Raw genomic sequence first — 19943 nt, 5'->3', positions numbered from 1 at the left:
GAGGGTGCAAAACTCCTATTAATTATTTCCAAATATTCCCGGACTGAACTACTCTGTGCTGTCTACTTCTCATAACTGCTCGGGCGAGGCTGTCCTCCTCTTCTCTGACCCACAGCTCTTTCCTATGTTGCAGCCCAACTTCTCCACTGACATCAGATTTAACTTTCAAAAAAAGGGACATTTTTCTAACCAGAAAAAGTAAGATGGAGAAGAGGCCAGAGAGTGTCACTGGAGAAGCTTCTATTTGGATGGGGTGGGTCATGGAAGGCTGATAAAGTGAAACTGGACTGGAAACCTGGGTAAAATAAGGGAGCTACCCCGTGAAGAGTGATCCATGAGCAGGCAGTGGGCTAAGTATATTTGAGAAGTTTTAAGGAGGCCAGTGGAGGGAGAGCGGAAAACATGAGAGAAAATGATTCCGACAGGGGAGTAAGGAATCAGGTCACATAGTATCTTTTAGGAAATGGCAGTGATTTTTTTTTTTTTTTTGAGAAGTCTTTGAATAGAGGTGTGATATGGTCTAAGTTATGTTTAAAAGGACCATCTTGGCTGTGATGAGGATAACAGACTCTGCAGAGGAGCAAGAACTTTCCACAGACTGTAGGAAAAATCCAAACCACTGAGAATGTCAATCAAGGCATTAAAACAGAGGACAGACCTAAATCCTCCAGGTTTTCTCAGAGTCTGGACTACCTGCTGCTCAGTGAGTACTGCTCCACCATTCACACCATTTTATCTTTGCTGATGGTATTTCTTATACCAAAATACCATTTCTTTTTTTCCTTGCTTGGCAAAATTCTACTTATCCCTCAAGGGTGAGCTCAAATGTTACTGGTTCGTAACCCTACCTCCATGATCCTGGGATATTCAATATTTTTCCTGCTACTCTTTTGACATGACACATTGAATGTGACACAACCTTGGGAATAAAAAGAAAACAGAGCAAGGGATATGAAGATAATGAGACACTGTAGGCAATTACTAAAACTCTATGCAAATAAATGTTGGAATTTCCATAGAAGCAAATATTAGATATGAAAGTACACAGTAAAACCACAATACATAACACACAGAAATAAAATATTTTGAAGAGGAAGTATATCAAAGTTTTCCGTAATTCCATCGACACTGCCATTCTAGATCAATCCTACAAAAATATCAACAAAACAACAAGAAAATTATTTAAAGAGGTAGAGGGTCATGACTTACACAAGCTCTACACCAGGGGTCTGGCAAGCTGGAGCGTCTGGGCCAAATCCCAGAAGACCATTTTTGAAAACCGTAAGTATGGAACACAGCCACGTCTACTCATTTACATCCTGTCTGTGGTTGCACTTGCAGGACAACAGCAGAGTGAAGCTATGACTTCAGACCATATGATCCTTAAGGCTTGCAGAATCTAAAATCTTTACTGTGTGGTTCTTTCCAGAAAAGGTCTGCTGACCCCTGGCCTACCCTACTTCTCCAGAAGCTTCTTAACACTTGAGATTCTCAAATAAATCATGTTCCTTATGGGTGCTGTTCCTTCTACCTGGAGCAGCGCTCCCCACCTGCTCTACCCTGCTCAACTCTTTCCTCCTTTAAAACCCTGCTGGGACCATCTGTCTAATGAAATGCTCCTCTCTGTCGAGGGTGTACAGAGACCCTTCTTGGGTCCACAGCAACTCATATATGACTGGAGCCTCACACACACACACACAGCTCTCTTGATTGTAATTATTTCTTTTCTGGCCACCCCTATTAAATGTTAGATTTGCTGAGAAGAGGAAATGTCTTATGGACGTGGCATTTCTTCTCCAAATGAACAAATACTAAACTTTTCAACTTGCAGACTTGGTGTTACACGCAGACTAACTCTAAGAAGAGAGCTAAGTGAGGCAGAAGGAAGTTCAAATTCAGTTCATTGTCTCACATTGCAGTCAGCATGGTAAACGGACTACATGCCATAAGTTTAAGAAAAAACACATAAAGAATTACTCCAATAAAACATAAATGTAGGGTCTTTGGTCCTTATGAGGAATTACCCCCAACCTGTGATGGAGGTTTGCTCTGCCACTTCCAGCTGCTTCCATATGCCTGTGGCCATGACTCACCCATTCCCTTCCTAATTTGCTGCTTCAAAACTACTTTTAGAGCTGGAAAACAAAACAAACATGTGGTAAAACTAGTGTCTAAAATTAGAATAAATAGACTTTTAAGGACCTGTGGGATTTTTTCACAGGTGCATGAACAGGGCTGCTCTTCCAAAGACAATTTTTCTAAATTCCAGATTCTTGGCTGTGTTCTTAATGGTGTTTTTCTTGAATCAGAAACCTAGTACAATTAACTGACCTATTATGGAATGGAAAACTGTACCTTGACCTATTTAAAGAAAAAAAAAAATCTATAAAGACCTTCTGCCTTTAAAAAGAATAGGCTTGATGGTATTGGCAAACAGATATTTTGCAATGCTAAAAAATAAAGTATGAACCCAATTTTTAGCAAGGCAGATACCCTAAAAATGTTCATGTCTAAAATAGATTAGAACTCTTTTTATGTACCTATTTATAATCATTAATTACTGAACATGCTCTCTAGCGATAACAAAAGTCAAATTTCAGGAGTCACTGCCAAGTGAAAATTAAACAGAAATTAAGAGAATGCAGCTTTGAAAATGTAAGGTATATTAGGGGAAATTATTCCATTTTTACAACTCAGGATTTACAAACTATTATTTACAAAGCCATAGATTTCATTTTCATGGCTGTATTTTGGCATCCACACATAATCATTAAATCCTATTTTCTAGAGAGAATAAATAAACAAACAAATAAAACTTCCTAAATGTTTAAAGCAGTAAAATAATTGCTTTCATCTAATTAGCAAGATACATTTCTTGCTTATTTTTAATATGAGAGAGGCCCAAAACTTTCAACCAATATAATCAAACACAAACACAAAGCTCTCCCGATTTATAAATCTAAGGAAATAAATTAATACAAAAAAATGGATAATACCGTTCTAATTACAGTTTGAAGGTCAAGAGAATTTCATTTTCTAGTTTTTTTGTGTAGAATTATTGTTCCATATGAAAAGATTTTCAAGGGGCACCTGGGTAGCTCAGTGGGTTAAGCCTCTGCTTTCGGCTCAGGTCATGATCCCAGAGTCCTGGGATCGAGCCCCACATCAGGCTCTCTGCTCAGCAGGGAGCCTGCTTCTCCCTCTCCCCTCTCTCTGCCTGCCTGTCTGCCTAATTGTGATCTCTGTCTGTCAAATAAATCAATGAAATCTTAAAAAAAAAAAAAAAGAAAGAAAAAAGATTTTCAAATAGTTTCATTGCCATATAAACTTTGCTTCCTCTGTACACATTAGATACCAGGTTTTTTGTTTGTTTGTTTTTGGTTTTGTTTTTTGCACACCATGGTGGTTTCCTTATAACTTTTTTTTTTAAAAAAGCAAACTGTGTTGTTCATCTAAGTTGTTTATAGGCAAAGGTAAAAGTGCTCACTGTGTATAAGACCTCATTTATACTGAAAGTTAAAAAATTCTCTGCTTGTCCTTCCCATCCTAATTCACTAATGACTCTGGAAATCTGATCCTAATCCTTGCACGAGGTAATAAATTTTTTTCTTCAGGTTTTTATTTATAGTCTTAATATTGGGATGGAACTAAATCTTAACTTGGTTGGTGTGGAATTATTTTACCTATAAGACATTAATAAAAGTTATTATAAGATGAAGTCAGGTGACCAAGGCTTCTGCATCGGTACAACTCCAAATAAGTAGACTGATATATGGCTTTGTCCAAAAAAATGAACAGAAATTACAAACTATGGGCTTGTGTAATGTTCTGTTGGCTCATTTAATCTTGCCTTCACTACATTTTACAAGACCATGTTATATGTTCTGCCTGATGACGACAGCAGGAGCTTAGCTCTCCTTGTCTTTTTTGGTTTCGCCCTTCTGATTTCATCCCTCCAAGGCACTAGAAATACCACTGCAGATGAACCCTGAAGTTTAAAAGTTCCTGTTCTTTAACACCGGAAGAAGCCACCCTTTGGGGGATTTTCAGAATGACATCTTTTTCCAGTTTTACTGAGACAGAACATCATATTAGTTTTAGGTGTTCATAATTTGATATGTGTGTATATTATAAAATAATATCCATAATGTTAGCATCCTTCACCCACATAACTATTTTTCTCTTTGATAACTGTAAGTTATCTACTCTCTTAGCAACTCTCAAATATGTAATGCAGTCTTATTAATGACAGTCGCCATGGTATACATTATGTCCCCGGAATTCACTTATAACTGTAAGTTTGTATCTTTTGGTCACCTTCACCCATTTCTCCCACTTTCCAACCCCTGTCTCTGGCAACCACCAAACTGTTCTGTTTCTATAGGTTCTTTTTTTTTTTTCTTGAAGTTCCACATATAAGTGAGATCATATAGTATCTATCTTTCTCTGATGTATTTCATTTAGTATAAAATGCCCTCAAGGTCAAATACACGTTGGAAATGTGACATATTTCACATAGTATAAATACACGTTGTTGGAAATGTTAGGATTTCCTTCTTTTCTTATGAATGAATAATATTCCTCTCCTTGTTGTGTGTGTGTGTGTGTGTGTGAGAGAGAGAGAGAGAGAGAGATACACACATTTTCTCAGAAGGTTATCTTCCTCAATAATTTTTATTTGGGCTATTTTTGACTTTTATCCAAATTATGGTCACTCAGAATACATTGACATAGATATAGAAAACTAATATACTAAAATAAACAAATTTGTATTTGGATATTATTATATCAAATGAATGCAGACTTAAATAACTAATTTTAATTTCAAAACAAGCAAATGAATTTAGTGAACAAACATGGAAATATGTTTTAAATTATTAAGAAATAAGACTTGTATTTTGAAAATAATCTTTATGAGAAATGTCAAATGTAGGATTCAATTTTACAGACTTCAAGTTTATTTTAATGACAAAAAAATCTAAGTAACTGGACTGCACCAGCCCATATTTTATTACTCAGAACTGATTTAAACAAAAATGACAGTATTTGAACCATGAGAACCAATGATAAAACCCTAAATCAAAGTTTGTAATGCTTTGGTATGTCATCTTATAATAATTTTAAAAGAACTGCAAATATGCTGAGCCAGAAGCAGTATAAATTAACATATATTAAGAGTTCATTTGTATATTTGTATATATAGATATATATTTTTATTTTATTTATTTTTTTAAGATTTTATTTATTTATTTTACAGACAGAGATCACAAGTAGTCAGAGAGGCAGGCGGGGGGGTGGGGGGAAGCAGGCTCCCTGCGGAGCAGAGCAGAGAGCCCGATGCCAGGCTCGATCCCAGGACCCTGAGATCATGACCTGAGCCGAAGGCAGAGGCTTTAACCCACTGAGCCACCCAGGCTCTCCTAGATATACATTTTTTAATATGAACGGAGAATTATGGAAGGACCGTATGTAGAACCACCTAAGGAACTATCTCACGCTCAGGAAAACTGTCTTTATGGCAGGAGGTCATACTCATCCTTCATGGTTCTTTTCATTCTATTGTTACATTAGTGCCTTTGTAAACTGTCTTCTGAGAAAAAAAAAATCAACCTTGAACACAAAATTTATTATTAATACAGTAAGTGTGAGGATGACCACTAAATTAAGAATACCTTTTCCAAATAACTACCACAGCTAACACCAACATTACATTGCCTCCTCTTTTTAATACTTTGTGAAGTTTGTTGTTAGCTATTAAAGATTATAGCTTATTACACATCTTTTTACTAATAAGCAACTTTAATGAGAACAGCAGTAAATTCATTAAAAATTAAAAGAGTTATTTGCATGAGAAAAAAAACGAGTGATTCTATCGAAGTCTCAAAAGTTTCTCTTTGTTGAAAAAGACAAAGCACCAACTCTTATCATATCAGCCTTAGGAATGTGTGGCATAGTGCTCCGGAAGACAGATAAATTTAAACGTCCTTGCCAAATTGGTAAGGGCCTTACGTAAGCAGGATGGCATTCAGTCAGAGCATACAAGGTGGTATAGTTAGGGATTTTTCCTTTTTTGTAAACTGGAGAGATATGACAGGGAAGGACACAGTAAGGTTATGCATGAAAGGAAAGCGGAGGGGGTCCTGCTGGCCCAAAGTGATTCAGCAGCCGAAACACAGTAGTCAACTCAGTCTACCCCATATCTAGTCAACATCCAATTATTTGCCAAGCTTTGGGTCAGGGCACTCCAGGGTAAAACAAATGCATACCCACCTTTACCTCAAAGAACTTCCAACCCAGCGTGAAAAAAAGGCATGTACATAGCAAATTCACTTGCAAGGCACAATTTGACAAAAGGTAGGATATTTGCCTCTGAGAGACAAGTGACATTTTGACAAAGTTAAATTTTGTTAGAAAAGTTAAAATTTGGGCTTGTATTAGATGACAATGGGTGAGATAAACCACATTCCTATTCCCCACTGAGTGGCTATTCTACTCTAAAGGACAAATTCTGAGAAAATGGAGCAAGAGCCAACTTAATTATAGATACAAGTTACTGGAGAAAGCACTGACCTTTCCAGGGCACCTTCCCCAAATTTAATACAGTTGAAAAAAAACAAAGTCTTCTTTGAACACTATGTTAAAATTTAAGTTCCCTCCTTGGTTTTCAAAGTTCTACAAAACAAAATTTCAGTTTACCTATCAGTCTCATTTCTTAGAATAAGACGCAACTCTTTTTTCATCTGGAGAATGAGGATATTAACAACATTACTTCCTACACTTGTGCTGAGGGTGAAATGTGTTGATATGTCTAGAACACAACTGTACCTGTATTTTTCTCTTCCCTCGGCAGAAGAGTACCCCCTGACCCTCTGTGGATCTGAATGTTATTCATCTTCATACCAGCCCAAGTACTGCCTATTCAGTCAAATTTTCTCAGACAACGTAAGCCACCAAAACCATTTGCTCCAGTGTCCTTTACCTCTCCCACACGTGCATAAAATAAATGAGAATTTATAGTCAAGAAAAGAAAAGAATTGTATAATCACTCCCGTTGTCCTCGCAACCAATCATACTTCCTTTTTCACTGCTCTACCGGGCAATATCCCCTTTAGAATGGGTATCCTGGATCCAAGGCTTCAAAGCCTTTGGCTCTGGTCTTCCTCTGGCCATAACCCCTCCCCAAAGGGACAGGTGTCTGCCAGACCAAGAGAGGATGAGTACACTCAGAGCTGCACTTGCCTTCTGCAGCAGCACTGCCCAATGGAATTTTCTGCAATGATGAAAATGTTAGCCATCCTCACTGTCCAATATGGTAGCCCCTAGCCCCAGCTGAGGAATTATTTTATTTGAATTGATTTACATTTAAACTTAAACTGCCACATGGAACCAGTGGTCATGGAACCACTGACCACAATATTGGCTACCAAGATCTGTTATCAAGACACTGGATTAAAAAAAAAAAAAAAAGACCACCAATGAATGATCTCCTTGCTGCCAGTCCATTGCTTACTTGCTTTTTTTCATTTTCTTTGATGTTTCATAAGATTCAACATTGAATAATCACCTGTTAAGTATTTTGTTTCTTTTGAGCTCTGGAGCACTGTACTTGCCTGGGTTTTTGCCTGTGCACCTGGTAGTCTTCTTTACTGACTCCACATACTGTGCTCAAGCTTTCAGTACTGAAATTCCTCAGGGTTAGTCCTGCACCCTCTTCTCTGTTTACACTCTTTTATGAAATCTCATATAGCATTCACTATGAAACCTCCATTTCCAAACACAGGTCCCCACAGCCATTAGTTCATTTGAAATCTTCACTTAGCATCCAAATCTAACAAACTCAGAACAACACTCTTAATTTCTCTTCCCAGTAAAAAGTCATCTCCTTTTACAGTCTTCCCTATGTCATTACATTATCAACATCTACTTAGGAGCTCCAGACCAAACAACCCTCTCTCTTTTATCAACCCTAAAACCCAATCTATCAGTGACCACTTTTCACTAAACTTCTAGAACCTTCTAATATCACAAACCTAGTCCAAGTCACCCCCATCTCTAGTCTCAACTCCCAAGAAGTCTACAGACTTGTCTTCCTGCTTCTACACTTTGCTCTCATCACCAGCCAGCCCAATGAAGCAGCCGCACTTTCAAATAGGAGGTAATGGAAGGATCAGTGATAGTGATCATTTGAATCAAGACTTGAAGTAAGAGCCAGAGGAAGAAGTTGTCAGATACCCAGGCTTAGTGACAGTGGTCATTTAAATCAAGACTTGAAGTAAGAGCCAGAGGAAGAAGTTGTCGGATACCCAGGAAAAGAGATATCCAGGGAGGGGGACAGGCCAAGGACTTGAAAACTATGAATGAAAAATAGCTTTCATTCTAAGAGAAATGGGAAAATGCTGAAAAGTTCTAAGTAAGAAGAAAAACCTGCTACGTAGAGTATGGGCTGAAGGGGTAAACATGGAAGTTACGTACCCCTGAAGAGGCTCTCGGTGCAGTTTGGGTGAGCAAACTGTGGAGGTGGAGAGGAATTCAGAGGTAAGGCATATTGAGAAGTCAGGAATTCGATGTGGAAGATGAAGGAGCAAAGGGTATCCAGGATAACTCCTATAGTTTTAGCTTACGAAATTCAACAACGGTTGGTGCTACCTACACCAAGACGGGGATGACAAGGTAAGGAACCGATCATTCAGACGGGCTGTAGTACTGGAGGTTTTACAGAAGCATCAGCTGAACAGGTTTCAAAAAGGGACAAACGTCACGGGGCGCCAACGTATGGCAGTGCGACGAAGTTGAAAGTCTTTGAAATTCTAGCTTCCGGGTACCTACAATATGCCCCTGATAGTCTGGATCTGGAGGGCTGACGTTCTTGCTAGAGAGTTAAGTAGAGAGGCCAGTTCTATACACAAACACAGAGCACACAGACTCTCTCAGATTCTCTCTAGCTACCTTCCAGGACATCCTTTAATTCTGCATTAAATCGGTGCTTAGTGCTGGAAAATCTGTGCTTAATTGTAGCCAAATGACAAAATTAACTAGTAGCAACAGGGTACACAGCAAGGGCTCTTCTTGTATAATGGCATTAACCATATCACCAGAGAGAGAAACAACTCTACTGGAACCTTCAAAATGCCAAATGTTTAAAAATAAATAAAGAAAGAAAGAAAAGAAAAGAAAATCAAGGTATAAATTTTGTTAGTGTCAAGATCAAAATCACTCACTCACTAGCTCTGATCACACACTCACAAAATTAATCAGCATCAGAAACACCGAATAATTTCAAAAACAGAAATCGGTGATACATGGGCCACTGCAGAAGTATGGGCTGCCCAATTTTAATCTAGATGGATACTCTAAGGCCATCCATCCACACACTAAATAATTTTTAAAAAACTTAAAGAGAGCAAAGCTAATAAAAAGTCCATTTCATTTTTTAACAAAAGGTCTGTTTTGTTTAAATTGATTTTAAAAATACTACTCCTATCCATCTATTCATCTAATTGACCTTTAAAATCTTTGTAAACAAATAAATATTTATCTAAAGTTGTCCAAATTTTATTTCCATGAATAAAAAAAATGAATTCTGAAACAGTTTTCTCAGGCAAACCAAAATAAAGGACTGTATGACAAATGACTGAATGCATAATAATATGATGGTCTTTTGTAAATTTGTTTTATTTGTAATAAAACAAACACTGATATTGATCATTAAATTAAAATATCTGATGAAAAACTTTATAATTTTTAGATAAAAAGAATTTAGACTTTAGAGATGATGTTAGGTTATCTCTTAATATTTTTATTATAATAGTTTTGTTAAATCATTAAGGCTGCCTTGAATTACGAAGGCTTTTGGTGGGGAAATTAGATCTTGCTGCTATTCAAAGCACCGAAGACAACATTCAGCATGCATAATTCTATTACTTATTGTTTCATGAAAACTTTATCAGGAGAAGAATAGATTTTCTTTGTCTTTCATCTGCATTAGTTAAAAAGGTTATTGTGCTTCTTTCTGTTTCTTAAAAACAATATGGTAAGTAATATCCAAAAGGAGAAAAATGAAAAAAGAGATACACAAAACTTACTGGATTTGTCAAAAAAGAAACAACCAATCCACAAAAAATAAATGTTTTTATGGTTTATGAACCTTTCTTACAAGAATAAAATACCTTTTGAAAAGTAAGAAATCTCATAAGACTTTAGGGGACTTGAGAGGACTCAACACTTGAGTCTTTTCTGCTGTCATGCTTTGTACTCTTCCTTTATTTTCAAAAAGCTTAACTATGAAGGCTTCACTGCTTGGAAAAGTCATTTAGAAAATATGGTCAACAAGTGAAAAACCACTGAACACTAAAAATTTTAGTATCATGTTTCTGTAAATCTGCAACATAGGAACCACACTGATCACGTAAGCTAATGGACCTTCACAGATTATTTTAGTTCCAGACTGATTTATTTAGACTTGTCAGAATCTTTTCATATCACAAGTCCTTCTGCATAGTTTCTAATGGAATCCAAATCAAAGCATGCACCTGTGCCCTACTTTTAAAAGGGAGTTGGAAGATTGGGGAGAGGCACAGAATGCCACTAGGTGGGCAGAAGCTACATTTATAGATAAGTATGCATATCAATGTACAGATCTATGTATGTAAGTGTGTATGTGTGTATATATGTATCTGTATATGTATGTGTGCACATACATCTATAAAGGCAAATTTCCATTTTATCTTTATAGTCCCTTTATAATGACTTATGACATTAGGAGTCCAAAGTTCAAATTACTCTAACCATCAGTGATAGCGATGTCCTTGAACACCTAGGTACACAGGCAGGACAAAACTGCTTAACACCTACAATGCGGGAACTATGTTTATTATATACATCAAGAAACTAGAGATCTGAGAAGTTAACCTTTTAATTTCCCAACATACATATTTACTAAGCAATTATTCTTCTTCTCCTCAATGACCAGGTGCTATGATTTTAATGCCTGATTGCTAAGACACCTATAGAAAACCCAAAGACAGATATGTGGGTTAAATTTGAAAATCAAGGACTTAACCCATTGTTAACATATACATATGTTAACATATACAAAAGGTACACACGTTAATGAACTTGTTTTCACTTGTTTAAAAAAAGTCAGCATATGGGGCTCAGTGGGTTAAGCTGCTGCCTTCGGCTCAGGTCATGATCTCAAGGTCCTGGGATGGAGTCCCGTATCGCATCGGGCTCTCTGCTCAGCAGAGGGCCTGCTTCCCTTCCTCTCTCTCTGCCTGCCTCTCTGCCTACTTATGATCTCTCTCTGTCAAATAAATAAATAAAATCTTAAAAAAAAAAAAAGTCAGCATATACACACATTTAAAAATCAAGTTTTGAAAGATTACCTTTCATCCAAAAGACCCAATAGTATAATTAAGTTTCTGAGATGTTTTTATTTTAAAAATATCAGCAAGGATAATATAAAATAAAGGGTTAATACAATTTTAAAAATTAGTAAAAAGTTGGGTCGACAACAAAATAATTTAAAAAATATTTAAACAAAATGTCACTGTGCTACTTTTTTTAGAAAATTGTAAGAAAAAAGGAATTAAATATAATCACATCTTTTCAAAATGTTGGTTGTGAGGGAAACTTTCTAATATGAAATAGGTTTTCCATTTCTCCAAATACAAAAATCAAAGAATTAACTAAAACAGTGGATATATAGGCCTACTTTTTACAAGATTTCCTCTAAGTAATGGTTTACGGAATTCAATTGAGAGTAACACTAAAATAGGATCATTGACTTATCAAATATTGACCATGAATATATTTGAGGCAGAGAACACACACAGTGTCTTTCAACGTGCCATAGGAGGACAGTATCTAGTCTTGTTTGTAGTTTATTATCAGATAAATAACAATAATTTTCCTTTGACTCATCCCCACTCACTAAACTGGATTCTTTATCTTCTGCCTCATGTAAGTGTAAAGGATCAATGATTTTAGCATCACTTTGGGCCATAATTCAAGAAATTATTACCAAAAACGTCTTAGCTAGTAAGCACTAAGTAGTTAACCTTATAAAATTTCTATGTGTTTGCTTAAACTTTTTGATATTAACCCTAAGTACTCTTTCCATAAAAAGAGCAGAAAAAATTCATTCGGTTACGGGATTTTCTCATGAAAAAAAAATAATCCATTTAATCCCATTAAGTTTTATTTTTAAAAGATCACATCACATAATTTTAAGTGGAGTTGTTATTGTATAATTAATTGTAGGCAATGATGACTGAAGGGAGACAAAGTTAAATTGTTTAATGGAAGTTTTAAAAAATTAACAGACACTTATTTCAATAGACTTTAACCATGTGCAATCCAATGGACTGTCCTAAAAGAATTCAAAAGAAACTAGTAATTTTACACTTCCAAAGATAAAGTAAATGTTGAAAACGGAAACAATACATATTTTTTTGAAAATGCTCAAAACCCTTGTAAACATGTCAAAGAATCTGAATTCTAACTTTTTAGCTGAAAACTCAAAATATGGAATGCATTTTCCTAGACTATTCTAACATTTCTTTTCACATGAATGAAAACTAAAAATGAAAGGACAAAACCAGAAATACTTCCAATAGAAAGCTAAAAGCTCATTTAGGAAACATGCACATACATATAAACATATTTTCATGAGTAGGGGTAAGTTAGGGAAGATTACAAGAATAAACTTTGGTCCAAAGATTTACATTTTTATATTAAAAATCAAATGTTCTTTTAAAATAAATTTTCACATATTTCAGAAAATGCAGACTGCCTCCCACATTGCGGCTACATAAGGATAAAAATCCCACTTGCCTAGAATGACCTAGAGTAAGAACCATCTCCTGTCCTCTAACAGCTGAATACATTACAGATGGGACAAATAAAGGTCACTTCTTCAATAATTTCTTATATTAATACATGCTGTAACTGAATTACTTCTGCCTTAAAAAAATGAAATTTAAAAATGAAATGAAGGCCCAGAAATACAGCTTTCAAGAACCATAGGGGATGATGGGTTTTGGACAAGTACATGTTCCAAATAATCATACTCAAAGTTGGCTTTAGAAGGAAACTTCTATGATAATTGTGCATTTTCTTGCCTTCTTAACCAAAATGGGGATATTACCATCTTTTCTTGGGGAGGACCCATTTATATACATCAACTTTTATCTTCTTCTGAACAGGTGGCTGCTGTTGCACATGTAGATGACAAGAAAGGCAAAAATTTGTAAACTCTACAGTTTTCCTCTAAGTTTCATTTCTCATGAAGTTTCTGTTGATAGCTTGTATTTCTGGATCATTTCTTTCTTTCTTATTAGTTAGGCAGAGTAATCATGAGAAACTCCTGAGCAACGTAACATAATAACATAATTATCTTCCAAAAAAAGTTAAAATAAATTTAAATACAGGTTTGAAACGTTGAATTCAAAAGCCAAAGTAATTAATCCTCCCCCACCCAAGTAGTCACTAACCTTCTAGAATACAACTTCCTGGTATTGGCACCTGTGTTGTAGTACAAGAAGAAACTCGGTGGCAAGAATTTACTTTACGGCCCAGTTTGTTGTTTTAACGGTATTAAGTTAAGAATTCAAAGACTCTGGGGCACCTGGGTAGCTCAGTGGGTTAAGCTCAGGTCATGATCTCAGGGTCCTGGGATCCAGCCCCACGTGGGGCTCTCTCTGCTCAGTGGGGAGCCTGCTTCCTCCTTTCTCTCTCTCTCTGCCCACTTGTGATCTATCTCTCTATCAAATAAATAAATAAAATCTTTAAAAAAAAAAAAGAATTCAAAAACTCTGGATTTGGATATCTTACTAAGGACTCGTTTTAGAATCTACAAACTCTTCTCTATCAGCAGAAGTCTCTTCTGAACTGTTTCATAACCTAAACATTATTCTGGAATAACCCAAGAAAATAATGGGGCAACAATGGAAGGCAAAGAGAGTACAATTATTTAAAAAAAAAACAAAAACAAAAACACAGTGATCTCACTTCTTCAGGATCAACTCTAACTCTTCACTGCAACAGAACAGTATTACTGTTCTCAAGTAATAAAACTAATTTTGGAAAGAACTTTGAGTGAACATTTTTTAAAATGTCACAATCAAATGACTACACATATATTTAGTTGTATTTGAACACTCTAAGATCATAGCCACTAAGGTTTTTATCCACTTTGGCAGATAAAATGTTTATATGAAATAGGAGTATTAGGAACTATGGAGATTCACACACACACACACCCCAACCAAATTCCTATCTTGTCTAAATTGCTATGGCAGAAGCCATCGACAAAAATCCAATGCCCATTAGTTAGGAATCTGACAAATAAACTAGGCTATATCCATACTATAGGGTACTACACAGCTATTGAAATAAATGGCTTAGAGCTGCAAATTGCTAGAGAGAGATGTCTCAGTTATCTTCTTCAGTTAAGGAAAAAAAAAGTTACAAATGAGTATATTCTGCAAGAAGCAATTTGCATATTCTTAATATAGGCACAGGCCATCCTGCTGTTACAACGCACCACCTACCTTGGTTACATCTGTGGGGATGGAGATAAGTGCGGTGAAGCTACTATTTTTTAGCCACAACCATCTTTGATTGTTTCTTATATCAAGAACATATTGCTTTTGTTAAAATAAAAAATAGACGGATGATTGAAATCAACCACTTTTGCTGCCAGTGTAAATGGGTTCAGATAATATAGTGATCGAGAGAGAAAACTTCAAAAATAAAAAACAAAAGACACACACACACAACCCTCTAGTTGTTTCCTATTTTGCTGACTGCTTTTCAGCCCCGAAGCCGACTTCCTAATATCTGATTTTGAAAAGGCAAGCTTCAAAAAATCCATGACCCACACCTCTGCATTACTCTTCCAATTAGCACTGGGTCAGAAAGAGGGGCACCTTCCAATCTCTTTGCTAATGACTAAATAAACACAATCCATGTGATCTAATTTAATTATGTGTGTGGTGCAGATCTTTTCATTAGCTTTAGCTGAATATCTGAAAATAATTTGATCAGCTCATTTTTCCTCACCTTCATTGTTTTAGAATGCATTCGATCAACAATATTGAGTGTTTACGATGTGCCAGATACTGCTCTATATAGATTTTTTTTTTTTTTTAAAGAAAGAAACACAATAGTGGGTTTCTCTAAATCAGGTCCAGTAAAGAGACAGGTGCCACGCTGGGTATTTTAAAAAGAGGAGATATAATACAGGTAACAACAGAGCTTGGAGAATAGTGAAGAATAGTGAAGTAACCCAGATTAGCAACACCAGAAACTCCCAGAGCCAGTCTCATCCCATGAACTGGAAAGGCAAAGGAGAAAAGGATGTTGAAAGTGTCCAGGGCTGGCTTCATTTGAATGGAATTGGAACAACAGTAGGGACTGCCCCAGGAGCTGGGAGACAGAGACAGCCACTGCTAGAAAATGCTGCGCATGTAAGAGAGAGAGAGAACCCTACTTTTCTATTCATTTAGCTTTCCTACTTGCCTGCCAATGTCTCCCACTGGTCAACCTTCTTGAAAAGCCAGGGGGCCAGAGAACTTGGAAAACATAATTTGCAACAGAATGGATGATGCTAAGAGACATTCAGTCTTCAGTAAGGACTAATTAGCACTTTGAGTCTCAAAATCTGTAAAACTGCCCTCACTTTCCAGATGTCTATAAACCACAGACGTGAGCACACACGCATGCGCACAGAGCACATGTGTATATATGTGCCCAGTCAGACCAGCGATGAAATAATGCCCTATAAGGAGGTTACGGAGTACAGCCTTTAGAGCTTATGGGGATCTAAGAGACTCTCTGGATCCCCTAATCTCATCGCCTTTTTTATTCTTTTAAAATTTACGTCTAGGTAGTTTGTAATAGGTTGCCACCAAGAACGCCATTATATTTTTGATTTAGCTATTAATGGAGCATAGATATGCTATTTATTTTAAAAGCACCCTTAGTTTACTGAATTCAAGTCATTTAACCACTCTTTTCTTTAATTTGAGGTACTCAATCACATTCTCTTGAATTAATGAAATATTTATCTAAAATTATCCACTGCTTATTCTTTTTGTGTTCCATGTAGACACTGAGTAGGTATTCTAAAACAAAATATAAGAACAGTAATAATAATGATGATTGTTCTAATAGGCTGTTTGTTTTCTGATTTTGATGGAAACTCTTGTTATTTTTTTCCATTAAATATCATGTTAAATATTAGTTAGAAGAAACTCCTATTCCAGTATTAAATAAGTTCCATTTTTCAGTATTTTTATAAGGAATGGCTGTTGAATTCTATCAAATGTCAGGATTTACTGAGAGGATTATAGAGTAATAGTTCTTCTTTAACAATGGATTTCCTTTTTATTCATTTTTCTGTCTCCTTTTCTTCTTAATCCTCCCATATTTCTTGGCTTATATCCAAGATGCCTTGGCGTCATAAGAAAGCCAACCAGCGAAAGTCTTTCTTTGCGGTTATCCCCCCGTTCATGAGCCATGCAGCCCCAGTCTGAGTTGGATCTGTGGTTCTTCAACATTTCCTCACTAGTTCCACCCCTGCTGGATAATGAATGAGAAGCTGCTTCTTCGCTGCCAGATCCTCGCTTTTATTCAGTTTCCAGATTCAGAGCTATCCTAAATGGCTGAGGTTACTTAAAGTTTAACTTCGGTGTCATAAATGAATTTATTTTTATATATCCTAGAACTGCTAAAGAACTTAGAACTCTTTTGCCCTTATTCTACAGTGAAAAACAAAACAAAACAAAAACAAATCACCCAAAACCCAGAGAGTTAAGTAATTTTTTCCAGTGGTATGCAGAAATGCCTAGTAGACATGTAGCCAACATCTCCACCTGCCAACCAGGTAGGAGTTTTCACATACCATAATTATTCCCTTGTCTGTTTGGTTCGGGCAATGGAACTTCACCCATATGAAAGTATATTCAAGACCTGAGACATGAGAAAAGGAAATCACGTGCCTTGATCCATAGCAGTCAACCTACTGTCTTCAGGGTGGGCAGTGAGCAACGCTGACACTGAACAGAAAGGTCACTGAGTGAATAAAGAGCCATGTGTTGAATGAACAGCCATGGACAGCCATGGCTGGCAGTACCCGGGCATGGGATGAGAGTCGGGGATACCCCCAGAGAAGAATGAATGACAGGACACAGCAAAAGACTGACCTGACCGGAATGGAAAATAAGGTAGTACTGATGTTAGGTTAGCAAGTTTTGCAGCCCTAGATCTGAAGTTTGCTCATTAGGAAATAGGTCAGTGAGAAATTACCATAGGATTCTGGAAAAGGGAAACATACCAAGAGGCTACAATCAAAGACGGGTTTTTGAGGAATCATGCTCCAAGCATCCTTCACATTCAAAAGAAGTAATATCAAAATTATCTGCTGTAAGGCAAGACATGCTGCCTCTGATGAGTTCCTTAGAACTCAGATAATAGGTTATATTGAACAAACAGTCCCCAATTAACTGATTTTATATCTTTGGATGAGAAACAATTTCTGATGAAATCAAACTATCACACTGAGAGCAAAAGTAAAGGAAGTGTGACAGAAGGGAAGACTTCCTGAATGTCCAGTCTGTGCCAAGCCATATGCTGAGGACGACCGTGGAACCCCGCCACAGAACCAGTGAGCTTCCAAGGCTGTAAGACATTAGAAAAAGCTGATAGCAAAAGTGTGGCATTTTCAGCTTAATCTACCAAAAAAAAAAAAAAAAAAAAAAAAGTTAACATAAAAATCATCAGAACAGCATAATCTAGATCTGATATTCGGTTTTCACCAACTAATTCATTTCTTCTTTGAAGCATTTCAAGGTCTAATAAGAATTTCTCTAAATCTAGGCTCTCTTCTTTAAAAACAGCAATTCTTGTCACATTTTGTTCTTTACCTTAGAACCTAAAAACTCTTTTTGGTTTTGGAGATTCATTAAGTCCATAAACATGGTCCCTGAACGACGGACTCAAGTTTTTTCCTGCTGTAATACAAAGACTAATGATTGGTTCCCCACCAAGAGAATGACAGATTGGATTGTTTGTGAAAGTGAAGCTTTCCACTTTATTCTATCTATGTTTTATTGGTTAAAAATTCTAAACTGATAATACAAAAAAAAAAAAAAAAATTCTCTCTTGAGCAAAGGCTTGTGTCATATTCCACATCTAATCTCAAAATGCACCAGACCTGAGAAACCAATAGTTACTTTTAGATCTGGCATGTCTATCTTTGACATGATAGTAAAGTTCATGTACACTCACGCTTGTGTTCTCAATCTGCTTCCCGTGGCAAAATCACCTTGAAATTTCTAAGTCATGGTGAAAGGAGAGAATATCACATTCGCAACATACTGAAATAATTGAAGAAAGCTTTTTTATGGTGGGGGGAGGGGAGAGACTGCCTCAAATGAAAGTTAACTTTGTTAACTCAAACTCATGTAGCGAGGGCAGTGTCCTGCTTTCCTTGTCCTCTTCAGTCTCGTATCTCCCAAAGTACCAGCAATCGTTCTATTATACACATCTCACAACATCAGGCCCCTACTTCAAGTGTTTCATCTGTTCTCCAATTTTCTTAGGATAATTTTCAAACCCTTCTTATGATATGGTTTCTGTTTATTTCTTTACAATCATATTAGTCCACTTGTATCAGCCCTACTGGCCCTATAAATGGAATATTCTGGACCTTCAAGGTTCCATGTTCCCTCTTCATTCTGGGCCCAAGGGAAGATGGTGATCCCTGCCGGTGAAGTCTTCTCCCTTGTTCCTGCCACCTGCCTAACTCCCATTTCTCCTCTAGTCATGAACTTAAATTTCACTTCCTCTAAGACAGAGAACTTGACCTCTAAAATTTGGGTTAAACAGCCCTCCCTAATGTATATTTCCTATTAAAGTGCTTTTCTTATTCTTACTAAAAATTTTATTCCCCTTTTGTATCATCTGTGCCAAAAAGACACTGCAAAACGTTCAAAGGGCAAATTAACCTATGTTAAAAAGTGATCATCAGGTTAATAATTTTCAGATACAAATGGCAGCAATGCATATTTTTTTCTCCCCCTCTTCTTTTTTAATCTTTATTATTTTTTTAAAGATTCTATTTATTTATCTGACAGAGAGAGGTCACAAGTAGGCAGAGAGGCAGGCAGAGAGAGAGGATAGGGGAAGCAGGCTCCCTGCTGAACAAGGAACCCAATGTGGGGCTCGATCCCAAGACCCTGGGATCATAACCTGAGCCGAAGGCAGAGGCTTTAACCCACTGAGCCACCCAGGCGCCTCTTCTTTTTTAAAGAAAGCCTTATTATAGGACATCTGTAGGATGTTTTCTATTGTACTCGATTTGTCCACTAACCCAAAGCTGAAGACAGAAAGATAAGCCACTTCCTATTTAAACAGAATCATAAATATCTGCTGCCAGACAATTCCCTCGGGGCTTTTTAAAAATGTGGCTGAAAAAGCTCTGCTACTCATAACCATAATCTGAGTCTGGCCCACTTCTTAAGTTCTTAAGAGAAAGGTTAGGAGAAAAAGGACAGAATCAGAGAGTCAACTGTCCTCTACCTAGGCTGTCAGGGCAGGGAAAGGAGGATTAATTTAGCCAAAGGTAAATGGGATGGACAACAACAAAATCTACCATAAATAGGACAATACTTTCAAGAAGGTGAAATTTGATATCTCAAGCCTTGATTGGACATATATTAAGGTGATACACTTATGGATTACCCTTCTAAAACGGGGAAAAAGAAATTAGAGACCAATAGGTAATGAAGGGTGGTGGAATGAGCACACAGCCCACACTCCCACTTTTTGGCTTTACATTATGTGAGGGTCCTATGAATTAAGGGACATTGTAGAAGGAAGCTGGGCTGGCACCTCAGAATAGTTATCCGGCCAAACAAGGCAACAGCAGTGGGAAGAAG

The 19943-nt window shown here is 36.7% G+C and overlaps 1 protein-coding gene across 9 annotated transcripts in view; it reads right to left on the bottom strand.

The window, feature by feature from the left end:
• The window catches only part of KLF12 (Kruppel like factor 12), a 436672-nt gene that overhangs the window by 172211 nt on the left and 244518 nt on the right, over positions 1–19943 (bottom strand). For 5 of the 9 annotated variants that reach the window (XM_032315078.1, XM_032315082.1, XM_032315079.1 and 2 more), the window contains one exon: positions 12332–12370. The exons of the other annotated variants lie outside the window; for them this stretch is intronic. In XM_032315078.1, coding sequence (XP_032170969.1) covers positions 12332–12370 — 39 coding nt within the window. The remainder of the gene's footprint in view (positions 1–12331; positions 12371–19943) is intronic. 9 annotated transcript variants of the gene reach the window in all.

Source organism: Mustela erminea, chromosome 15, assembly GCF_009829155.1.
Source record: "Mustela erminea isolate mMusErm1 chromosome 15, mMusErm1.Pri, whole genome shotgun sequence".
Classification (NCBI taxonomy): domain Eukaryota; kingdom Metazoa; phylum Chordata; class Mammalia; order Carnivora; family Mustelidae; genus Mustela; species Mustela erminea.
This window is presented reverse-complemented; position numbering and strand designations above follow the sequence as displayed.